We start from the raw sequence: 11,609 nt of genomic DNA, 5'->3' as shown, positions 1-11,609 counted from the left end.
ACGCAAGCCGGGACTCAAACGAAGTATTTCGATAGTTAATACCTCTTTAGACGCCTACAAACCTCTAGCCACGGGGTGAGCAACCATAAACATGTCTTCCAAGGATACTGCCTCCGGCTTGCCAGCCCAGAACAAATCCACGTGGTCGAGCTTTCTCAAGGTAGGCAGTTAACTTATCCGACCATCCCTGCAGCCGAGTCTGACAGCTGACATGAACTGCTCTGCATTAGTCAATCGCCTCGTTCAACGGTGACCTTTCTTCTCTGACTGCACCTCCTTTCATTCTCTCCGGAACATCCCTCACCGAATACTCTGCCTACTGGGCCGAGCACCCCGCCCTATTTGTCGCTCCGGCACGGGAAGCCGACCCGGAGAAGCGAGCTCTCGCTGTTCTGAAATGGTTCCTTAGCACTCTTCGCCAACAGTACTGCAGCCGGAGCGAGAAACTAGGCAGTGAGAAGAAGCCTCTCAACCCGTTCCTCGGAGAGCTGTTTCTCGGCAAGTGGGATAGCGATGCGAATATCGGCGAAACTACTTTGATTAGCGAACAAGTCAGGTAGGTAATTTGATCAGCAATGTGAGTATATTTGCTAATTGAGTAGTCACCATCCTCCAGCGACTGCTTATGCTATCCGGAATGAGAAGCATGGTGTTCAGGTTTGTCACTTTGTCCACGTGTCACATTGAATTCCAAGAAAACTAATCGAAACATAGCTGCAAGGATACAATGCGCAGAAGGCCTCATTTTCCAGCACTATTTACATCAAGCAGATTGGACATGCTTTGTATACCCTAACACCCCCCGGCGCCGACAAAAACGACCCAGCTCAGCAGGAGAAATATGTCATCACCCTCCCCGCCCTCCATGTCGAATCGCTGATCTACGGAAACCCCTTCATGGAACTTGAAAAGTCGACCTACATCGTCAGCAGTACCGGCTACATCTCGAAGATCAGCTATTCTGGGAAAGGCTGGGTGAGCGGCAAGAAGAATACCTTCACGGCTAGTCTATACAAAGAAAGCGAGGGCGAAAAGAAGCCCCTATACACCGTAGATGGGCAATGGTCTAATACATTCACGATCAAGGATGCTCGAATCAAGAAAGACGTGGAGACTGTATCAGTTCAGGATCTGCAAACCACCCCACTTACGCTTGCGCCTATCGAAGAACAGGACCTGTACGAAAGCCGCCGCGCCTGGAGCGACGTCGCAGCAAACATCGAAACAGGGAACATGGACGCCGTCTCCGCAGCCAAAGGCAAGATAGAAAATGCGCAGCGGGAGCTCCGCAAGGTCGAAAAGGCCGAAGGCCGCGAATGGGAGCGCCGCTTCTTCGAACGTGTCGACGAGAATCAGGACCAGCAGTTCTTGGAGCTCGCGAGAAAGGCTGGATTGACCTCTTTGGAGAGCGACAAAACGGGCGGCGTTTGGCGATTCAGCCCAGAGAAGGCTGCCAACGCGGAGCCTCCGTACCATAAGGTCGGTGGAGAAGGCCTTGGTGTCTCAAACTGAAGCACAGGATATCAGTGGGTTATATACGGTTGATTATATTCGCTTCTTGTTCTTCTGTTACGACAAGATCGGGGACAGGCAAATTATAGATTCGTTTGGTTATGCTCTGGCTACGGGTACCCCTGTACATAGTACAAAAGATAATGCTTTACTGGTGCAGTACATTTTGTAGGGTGCAATTTTTTTGCACAAATAACTAGACTATACTAATAACATTCGTGAAGTCTCGTATAACCTTGGTTGTACTGCTTAGTCAAGCATAGGCAAGCTAGCCCAGAGGGATAAATATACCCCTCCCCCTCCTTATCAAAAAGACAGATTTTCTCTCAACATGGCCATATCTCCCGTTTCAAAAAGAACAGAATATCCATTTGACTTAGGCACATTCGGTCGCCCCATCACGACCACGAACCCCTCAACTCAAACGTGGTTCAATCGCGGCCTCACCTGGGTCTACACCTTCAACCACAAAGAAGCAGTCACTTGCTTCGAGCAAGCAATCGCACATGATGAACTCTGTGCAATCGCATATTGGGGTCTCGCATACGCTCTAGGACCCAACTACAACTTTACGTGGGAATTCTTCGGCGAGGACTTGAACGATATTGTTCGCCGCACATACGAGGCATCCAAAAAAGCACAGGATCTCGCGCAGTCTGCGACTCCTATTGAACAGGCACTCATAGAGGCCATCCAAGCCCGGTTCGCAAGCGACAAACCCGCAGAAGATATGGAGCACTATGCGTCTCGGAACCGGGCATATGCTGACGCCATGGAGAAGGTCTATCACGCATTTGGAGACGATCTCGACGTCGCGGCATTATACGCAGACTCGCTGATGAGTCTAACGCCGTGGAAATTATGGGATCTAAAGACAGGCCTTCCAAATCCAGGAGCGAGGACACTGGACGCAAAAAACGTGCTTGAAAGAGCACTGCGTGATAAAAATGCTGCTAATCACCCCGGCATCCTTCATTTCTACATCCACCTGATTGAGATGTCTCCAACACCGGAACTAGGGTTGGTACCAGCCGATTATTTGCGCGAGCTTGTCCCAGACTCTGGCCATGCAAACCACATGCCCTCACATCTGGACGTGCTGGTTGGGGACTACCGTGCCGCTATACGGGCGAACCAGCGCGCAACCATCGCAGATGAGAAATATCTGCACTACGAGGGCGCCATGAACTTTTATTCAAACTACCGCTTGCACAACTACCACACCCTTATCTACGCAGCCATGTTTGCGGGCCAGAAAGCCGTCGCTTTGGACGCAGTCGAGCGCATGGAGAAGACACTCCCAAAAGAACTGTTAGTTAGTCTTGCGGATTTCGTAGAGGTGTATTTGTCCGTACGACCGCATGTGATGGTGCGGTTCGGCATGTGGGAGGAGATCATACACGATTTGCCTGTCCCAACCGATCAAGAACTGTACTGTGTCACGACAGCAATGGTATACTACGCCAAGGGAGTTGCTCACGCAGCGACGGGGAATACCCAGGAGGCAAAGAGGTACCAAACACTGTACACAGCCGCCGCACAATCGGTCCCAGAATCACGCCTCGATTTTCCCAACAAATGCACTGACATTCTGGCCATCGCGTCCGCAATGCTCGACGGAGAAATCGAGTACCGGGCTGGAAAATATGAAGCTGCATTCTCGCATCTCTCGCGCGCAGTGCAGCTCGACGATAGCCTGGGCTATAGCGAGCCTTGGTCTTGGATGCAGCCGGCGCGACACGCGTACGCGGCGCTCCTCTTGGAGCAAAACCACGTTGAAGAGGCACTGGCTGTGTATAAGACTGATCTGGGGTTTGACAATTCGGTCATTAGGGCCAGACGGCACGCGAACAATGTGTGGGCTTTGAGAGGTTACCATGAGTGCCTGCTGCGTCTCGGAAGGAGGGACGAAGCGGCTGTTATTGAGCCGCAGTTGACATTGGCTGTCGCCGTAGCGGACGTTGACGTTAACAAGAGTTGTTTTTGTGCTAGGGCATCGGGAACGGAGACGGGCGTGCATGAACTGAGGGCGTCTGGGAAGGATGGTGATGGGAATGAGGTTTGCTGTCGGTGATTACATAAGTATTGTGAATGGTCAAAAGACGATATACTGTAGCTGATTTTGAGTACTTTCAGAAACCGAACTACGTTGGTTCTAACCTATATCCACAGCCTCTCAGACATTTTACCTGCTAATTGCCCTTGGGCTTAGGGATTACTATGTCGGCTGTTGGTGAAAGATCTTGGCCCACTATATCTATCAAATTAGAGGACCAGCTAGAGATGTGTGGTTACAGGTCAGCCTCAGCTTACTCAGACTAGTCACTTCCCTCAACCATCCGCTGGAAGCCTGATTGCAGTCATTGGACGGTTTAGGACTTGGATCTGCAACTCCAGCTCGCTAGGTTACCGACCGTCCATTCAGGAACGATGGCGAGCCGGCGGTTTGGCCGGCGTATACGTTGGCCTTCCCCACGCTACCTCCTTAGCTTCGATAAGCACAGGTGGACACAGGCTCACTTGGAGTTGCTTCCCATCTTCCAACGTACAAATAACTTGAAAAGCACAATAGATTAATAATAGACACCTCGGCTTTAGACTATAAAGTCTTGGATTGTTGCCAGCCTTCCGTTGAACAGATACTTACCTACTGAGTTGTCTGGTCGACTTATACATAGGTACAAGTACTTGAAATGGCGGAAGAAACCTGGCAAGCCGCTGTAGCTGAGCGCCGCAGAATACTGGATCTTCTGATTCCCACAGACTGGAAACTGAGCGGGGAGTTCAGAGCTTCGCTTCCGGCAGACGGCCGTCTCCTGCAGGCAGATCCTGTGCGAAAGAGTGGGATTCTCTCAGAGGATGAGCTGGACATCACGGAGAACTATTCAGCGGGCCAGCTTCTTCAGCGACTGGCACGGGGTGACGTTAGCTCTTTGGCTGTTACGACAGCGTTTTGCAAAAGGGCGGCAATTGCGCAGCAACTGGTAGGATGATGTGCCTTGCGTACACTGTGCTGTTTCTGACTCGTACAGACGTCATGTTTGACGGAGCATTTCTTCGCCCAAGCCATTGAGCGAGCACGGTACCTTGATGAGTATCTCAAGCGCGAAGGCAAGGTTGTAGGCCCGCTACATGGCTTGCCGATCAGCATAAAGGATAGCTTCCAGGTCAAAGGCCTGCATACAACGGTGGGATATGTCTCGTTTCTGAAGAACGGACCGGCAACAGAGAACTCGGCCATGGTTGATTTGTTGCTTGACCTTGGAGCGGTGCTCTATGTGAAAACGAATATTCCACAGACACTGATGGTTAGTCTTTGTACTGGGGGTTCGTGAGAAGTGCTAATGAAAGAAGACTGCCGATTCAGAGAACAACATCTACGGCCGCACCTTGAACCCCCACAACACTAACCTCACTGCAGGAGGATCGAGTGGCGGTGAGGGAGCCCTCATTGCTTTTCGAGGCTCTATCCTCGGCGTGGGAACTGATGTCGCGGGTTCTATCCGGATTCCTGCGCTTTGCTGTGGTCTGTACGGTTTCAAGCCGACAACAGACCGCGTACCATTTGGCGGGCAGGTCTCCGGCGTGGCCGAAGAGACACCAATGATATCGCCGTCGGCAGGACCGCTAGCCCAGTCTTTCGACGACCTCGAGCTCTTCATGTCTCGGGTCCTGGCAGCCGGACCGTGGCGATACGACCCAGCTGCTGTTGCGATGCCATGGATCAGACATACCGAGCCGCAATCTCTCCTCTCAGTCGGTATTCTGCCAGAAGACAAACACTTTCCTCTTCACCCTCCCGTCAAGAGGGCCCTAGAATCGGCCATTGAGAACCTGAAGCGAATGGGCCATCGGATCATCCGACTACCGAGTGACCCATCTCGCGACATTGCAGACGCAAACCGATTGGCCTTCGAGTTCTTTACATATGGACCACGTCTTGACCATATCACTCCCAGCGGAGAGCCTGTGGTGACATCTGTGGCTACGCTTCCCTCTCCAATGTTTTCCGGCCCACCCTATCTCAGCCAGGATCTCGGGGTCTTTGACAAAATCAAGATCCTGCAGATCGCACGAAAGAAGTACAGCGAATCCTGGAGGAGAACAATTGTAGAGAATGAGATCGATGTGATTCTTGCCCCGGGGGCACAGAACACGGCCGTGCCGCATGACTCGTACGGGTGGCCGCCATATACAGCTATATGGAACTTGTTGGATGTAGGAAACAGTCCATCAAAACCCCGACAAGCCTGGTGCTTGCTAACATACTACAGTACCCGGCATGCATCATTCCCTACGGAAAAGCGAGCAAAGAACTCGATCCAGAGCCTATGGTAGTGGGCGGTGGTCAGCCAGGTTGTATGTCAACCCTACTTGCTACCGTTGAGGTCGAATGGGAGGCTGACAGTAACAGACGATCCCGAAGCTGTGGATGGAGCTCCTTGTGCTCTCCAGATTGTTGCGCCTCGATTCCAGGATGAGAAATGTCTCGCTGCAGCGAGGATTATTGATAGGGACATTCGAGTCTGATCCAGTAACCCAGTGAACTTTGTCTTTATTTATATTATTTAACGTTATTCTACAATTCTAAATTATTATATTTCACTTCTTGTATATATTATATTCATTCATTCATTCATTCATTTTATTTTTTTATTCTTTTAATTTTATTATTATTTTTCTTCCCCCCCTTCGCTGGTTCTAAGCTCGGAAGCCCGCCCTGGAACTATCATTTGAAAGTATAACTGGGTGTTGTGGGAAAAGCCCAGGACAAGGGCTCGGACATGACCTTCATTACTATTTAGGGAGCAGATGCAACCGATCATTCTGATCAGTTGTTTTGTACCTTTGTCAAGCGGTCTGGTCTATACCAGCGCATAGGTATCCCAGCCCGCTACCCCAGGCATCAATAAAATGATCGACTCGTGGCAGTGGTGGCTTGAGGCTCTCTTAACGTATGGAGGCATCCTCCTAGTTAGCGCCGATAGTGTGGGTTTAAAACATCATAATGCGTACAGGATACACCTATCCTGGTCTTCTGCAGTATGCTGATCTGGGGCATACCGCATACGTTCATAAGGAGAGCATTAATGTCGTGTGACGTCGACGACTGACGACGACTGGTGATCCTAAGGCATCATCACCTTGTAAGAATTGCCTGGAAGCGAGAAAACTCTTTACAAGATAACGTCAAGAACAGGAATGCAGTGTAATAAACAATTTGCCACGCTGGGATCCTTGGTCCGTGGTTCTTGTGGCTTTGCACGTTGGTTGGTTAGGCGTGCAAGGGCACCCGGTATTCCGAGGGCCCCAGGCGGGTGAGACAATGGCGGCAGAATACTTCGAGTATTAGCCTCAATTGGTTAAGCGGTGGGCAGCATGTAAGACATCTCAGCTAGACTTTACTCAGAGCAGGCTAGCAGCCATTCATATTAAAAATAGTATCTCCACTGTTGATTCATTTTCTGCTGCGACTAGAGGAAGGGCCTGCTATTTATCTCTATCTCAGGCACGAGGGTCCAGGGGCCGAACTGAACGATCCCTCTCTCGAACTTCTTTTCAGGATTCATTTCAGCCCTGTTCTGGGCTCTCTGGGCGGCCTATTTTCAGCGCAGCCCCGTAATTTGGGCTGAGAAGTTCTAGAACTCCTCCACGGTCGATCTGCTTCCTTCTCTGACGACGCTCGCGATCCAGATTCAAGTCCTATCGCCAACGATCGTCCTTGGCCGCCTCTCGTCTTTCGGCGTTTGGTTCCTTTATTCGCCTTTCGCTGTCACTCGCTTACTTTGTGTCTCTTTGCCTGCCTTTGCCTGCCTTTGCCTGCCTTTGCCTGCCTTTGCCTGCATTTGCCTGCATTTGCTTGCCTTTCGCTTGCTGCTGTGTCCTTCTGCCTCTGGTCTTCCAGACTCTATCCATGCCGTCTTTTCTCTCGCTATACCATGGACTATAGAGCTCTTTGGCGGCGTGATGGCGCCGAGGAGTTCCTCAAGCTTATTCAGGACCCATTCAAGTCTGCAGTACGTTTTCTCCATCTCTCCAAATTCGCCCTGCTAAATAAATGGATGAATGAATAGTTTCAAACCAACGCCGTTTGGGCTTCGCTAGCCACGTCCGCAGTTGTCGCCATTGTCCTCGCGCTCCTCTTCTCCCTCTTCCGACCTCGCCATACCCTCGTCTATGCGCCCAAAGTCAAACATGCCGACCGCAAGCACGCTCCTCCGCCGGTTGGGAAAGGTCTTTTTGCCTGGATCAAGCCTGTCATCCGGACGAAAGAGGCGGAGCTGGTTGACTGTGTCGGCCTCGACGCTACAATCTTCATCCGATTCACCAAAATGTGCCGCAACATCTTTATCTTTCTCAGTATAATTGGCTGCGGAGTTATGATTCCTGTCAACTTAACTCAAAGTCAAAATACTGATGGTGCAACTGCGTTTGTCGTGATGACCCCGCTGTACGTCAAGGTGAATGCGATTTGGAGCCAGGTTGTATGTGCGTGGGCTTTCAACATCATAATTACTTTCTTTCTGTGGAGGAACTACAAAGCCGTCCTGGCCCTGCGAAGGCGGTATTTCGAGAGTTCCGACTACCAGCGAAGCCTCCATGCGCGGACTCTGATGGTGCGTTAGCTGCATCTTGTGATGAAAGTGCCTAACGGTTTTTTAGATTACCGATATCCCTCCAGATCTACGCACCGACGAAGGGTTTCTACGTTTAACCGACGAGCTGAACCCCACTGCAGCACTTCCCCGGTCATCCGTTGGACGGAACGTGAAGGGGCTTCCGAAATTGATCAAAGAACACGAAGAACTTGTGCGCAAGCTCGAGTCTGTTTTAGCCAAGTATCTCAAGAACCCCGATCGATTACCGCCGTCCCGACCAACAATGCGTCCACCCCGTGGCCACAGAGACGAGGATGGGAGTGGCAAGGTCGATGCTATCGATTATCTTACCGACCGCATTCAGAGACTCGAGGAGGAGATTCGTCATGTTCGGGCATCTATTGATAAACGGAACGCGATGCCATATGGGTTTGTGAGCTGGGACAAGATTGAGCACGCCCATGCGGTAGCGTACGTGGCACGCAACAAGCATCCTCGTGGTACAACTATTCGACTTGCCACGCGGCCGCACGACCTCATTTGGGAGAACCTGTCATTATCCAAGTCGGCTCGAAAATGGAAGGCCTTTGTAATGTTCCTTTGGGTGACCGCTTTGACTGTTGTGTGGATTGCACCTAACGCTCTGATCGCCGTCTTTCTCTCCAACTTGTCGAATCTGGGTTCCGTCTGGCCGGCTTTCCAGACGGAACTTGACCGAAACCGCAAGGTCTGGGCCGCTGTCCAAGGTATCCTTTCACCGGCTGTGACGTCTCTGTTTTATCTTCTCCTACCCATCATCTTCCGTCGCTTGTCAGCTCGGACTGGTGATGCGACCAAGACTCTCCGGGAGCAGCACGTTCTTAGGCACCTCTACTCTTTCTTCGTCTTCAATAATCTGATTGTTTTTTCTCTCTTCTCGGCGGTGTGGACGTTCATCGCAGCAGTCATCGACCTGAAAAACAAAAATGAGGATCCATGGCAGGCAGTTCAAGATGGTCAGTTCTACATTAAAGCCTTCAGTGCCATGTGCAATGTCTCTCCGTTTTGGGTGACGTATCTGCTGCAGCGAAACATGGGTGCTGCTATCGACCTGGTTCAGTTTGTGCATCTCATCTGGGTGTGGTTTGCCAAAACCTTCCTCGCCCCGACACCCCGGCAGACGATTGAGTGGACAGCACCGCCGGCATTCGATTACGCCAGTTACTACAACTATTTCCTCTACTACTCGACTATCGCCATCTGCTTCGCAACTCTACAGCCCATTGTGCTGCCGGTCACTGCTCTGTACTTTGGTCTGGATGCAATGATGAAAAAGTACATGCTGATGTATATTTTTGTGACCAAAAACGAATCTGGTGGCCAGTTTTGGCGTGTGCTCTTCAACCGAGTGGTGTTCGCAGCTATTTTGTCCAATGTGATCATTGGCCTTGTAGCAAAGGCAAGAGGAACCTGGAACATGGTGTATTGTGTCGTGCCGCTCCCATTCCTGATGCTTCTTTTCAAGTGGTATTGTATGAGGACTTTCGATGACGATTGCACCTACTACAACAAGGCGAACTTGAGCGACACCGAAGCGCTTGCTGCTAGCAAGTCGAGCAAATCGGCAGGGGACCGACTCAGTTCCAAGTTCGGCCACCCGGCCCTATTCAAGCCATTGATCACGCCTATGGTGCACGCCAAGGCTGCCGACGCGCTCAAGCAGATTTACCGTGGACGGCTGGGAGGTAATGAAGCGGAGGGAGATTATTCAGACATTGTCATGGACCCAATGATGAAATCTCAGCCTGGCAAGACCATGCCGGACACGTCGGCTCCGTTCGAGGTGGTCCCGGAGCATCACCTCGATTTCGCTTACTACAAGGATCGCGCCGACTTCCAGGAAGAGTTCGGCGGAGGCATCTATGGGCGACCAGAGGATTTGATGACTGAGCGCTCTCACACGCCACGGAGCGCGCTGGGCGACTGGTCCCCCACCTCCTCTCGGGCACCTTCTCCCGCACCATCCGTCCCAAGTTTGCCAATGCTGCAGCCCGAAGCATACGATCCGCGATTAAACCAGGGTATGCATCCTGTGTTCCGTCCGCCGCCATTCAGAACGGGTAGCGGGATGAGCAGAGGGCTCTACCAGCACCAGAATGAGAGTGAAACGGAGCTCCTCGGACAGGTGCAGCAGCCAGCGGGAGTCAGCATGCAGCCGTGGCGGCCGGGAGGAGGGTATGGTCCTGTTGATCAGGATGACCATGCATTTACATCATATGAACAGTATCGTATGGCGAGGTGATTTTTGCGTTTAGCGTTGATAGAACTTTTTCCAGTTTACTTGCATTACATCTAGCCGTGTATACTGGCAACCCTTGGATTTGGGCTGTTTTTGGACATACACACTGGGATACCCCTGTATATAAATATCATTTATAATTGACAAAGTGTCTAGTTGTGTCTATTGTACCTGAAAACTACACTTTGGCCGTGCGACAGCAGCCTCAGGCACCAGGAGCATGCTTACCAATTACCGGATTGGGCCGATCGCTCTTTCCCGACAACACTCGGACCACAGATAGTCGCAGCCTAGGCAGCCCATCGGCCACCGTTGCACGTCCTGAGCTGTACGATGCGGTTGCCATTTCGAACAGTCGATGCTTATACAAGCCAGCTCTCTGCAAGTTGAATCAGCAGCCTATTCGTCGCTGCCTGGTGCAACACCTCAACTGATCGGGCCACGCCACCGAGTTCGAGCCTCCGACATATCCGCAACGCTGCGTAGTTAATCAATGGTTTCTGATCCCACAAACCCCGGCTGAGTGAAGTGATTATTTACTGCACTTTGCTGGTAATAATCTATTCGATAGCACAACCTTATTATCAAACGGCGCAATCGTACGGTTTGTTACGGAGGATACCTATACGAGCGAATATGGCTTGGTACTCCATCCTCCCCGCAGAGTTCATCTACCTCGAGAGCTGGGTCGTGCGGTTCTTTGTATGGCACCACAATATTCCTATATACTTTTGATGCACGTCTGTGATCAAACGCTAATGGTCTTCTATCTTAGTTCTTCCTCGGCGTCGTGACAATCCTCCCCTGGGTGACCCTCATCATACTCGATATGGCTCTGTACACTTGGCGCCTGGCGGTGTATTACACTCCGGCGGTTGGGGGCCGGGCAAGGGGTATGCAGCGTCCAAGAGCGCCGAGTCTGAATGAGCTTCCGGATCGATTCGGTCTAAGCGCTACATCGGAGATGGACGACAAAGAGAATGTGATGATGAGAGCGGATCCTGACGCAGGGGGAGAGCTGAAGAGGAGGAGCGGGCAGTCCGAATCATATTGACAGTGTTTATTTAAGGAGTAATGAGTTTTTCTTCCTCCTGGGTGATGTGACTACGGGCGAGGTGGGTTTCTTTTGCCATGACATGGCTGTCCTTTTGCGGGGCGTTGCGCCGCCCGCTGTCCTTCTTCCCCGTGTTGGGCTGTGTACATTATACCACTGCTTATAG

At 51.3% G+C, this 11,609-nt stretch overlaps 4 protein-coding genes across 4 annotated transcripts, besides 1 other annotated feature; all 4 read left to right on the top strand.

The window, feature by feature from the left end:
• Nucleotides 1-11,609: part of a sequence feature (contig 1.51 915..1114266(-1)) that runs on past both edges of the window.
• Nucleotides 92-1,512, top strand: ANIA_02877 (OSBP family protein; the record flags this gene model as incomplete). The annotated part of the gene is made up of 4 exons (XM_655389.1): nucleotides 92-160; nucleotides 231-556; nucleotides 603-657; nucleotides 715-1,512. 4 exons carry the CDS (start codon nucleotides 92-94, stop codon nucleotides 1,510-1,512), a joined length of 1,248 nt encoding a protein of 415 aa, XP_660481.1.
• Nucleotides 1,844-3,866, top strand: ANIA_02878 (tetratricopeptide repeat protein; the record flags this gene model as incomplete). Its single annotated transcript, XM_655390.1, has 2 exons — nucleotides 1,844-3,571; nucleotides 3,810-3,866. 2 exons carry the CDS (start codon nucleotides 1,844-1,846, stop codon nucleotides 3,864-3,866), a joined length of 1,785 nt encoding a protein of 594 aa, XP_660482.1.
• Nucleotides 4,206-6,093, top strand: gmdB (general amidase GmdB; the record flags this gene model as incomplete). Its single annotated transcript, XM_655391.2, has 5 exons — nucleotides 4,206-4,496; nucleotides 4,545-4,820; nucleotides 4,867-5,730; nucleotides 5,787-5,871; nucleotides 5,927-6,093. The coding sequence occupies 5 exons, from the start codon at nucleotides 4,206-4,208 to the stop codon at nucleotides 6,040-6,042; spliced, it is 1,632 nt and encodes a 543-aa protein (XP_660483.1). The 3' UTR covers nucleotides 6,043-6,093.
• Nucleotides 7,452-11,298, top strand: ANIA_02880 (protein calF; the record flags this gene model as incomplete). Its single annotated transcript, XM_655392.2, has 5 exons — nucleotides 7,452-7,529; nucleotides 7,587-8,129; nucleotides 8,176-10,378; nucleotides 10,546-11,091; nucleotides 11,165-11,298. The coding sequence occupies 4 exons, from the start codon at nucleotides 7,452-7,454 to the stop codon at nucleotides 10,821-10,823; spliced, it is 3,102 nt and encodes a 1,033-aa protein (XP_660484.1). The 3' UTR covers nucleotides 10,824-11,091; nucleotides 11,165-11,298.

This window comes from Aspergillus nidulans, chromosome VI, assembly GCF_000011425.1.
Source record: "Aspergillus nidulans FGSC A4 chromosome VI".
In the NCBI taxonomy this organism is placed as follows: domain Eukaryota; kingdom Fungi; phylum Ascomycota; class Eurotiomycetes; order Eurotiales; family Aspergillaceae; genus Aspergillus; species Aspergillus nidulans.
This window is presented reverse-complemented; position numbering and strand designations above follow the sequence as displayed.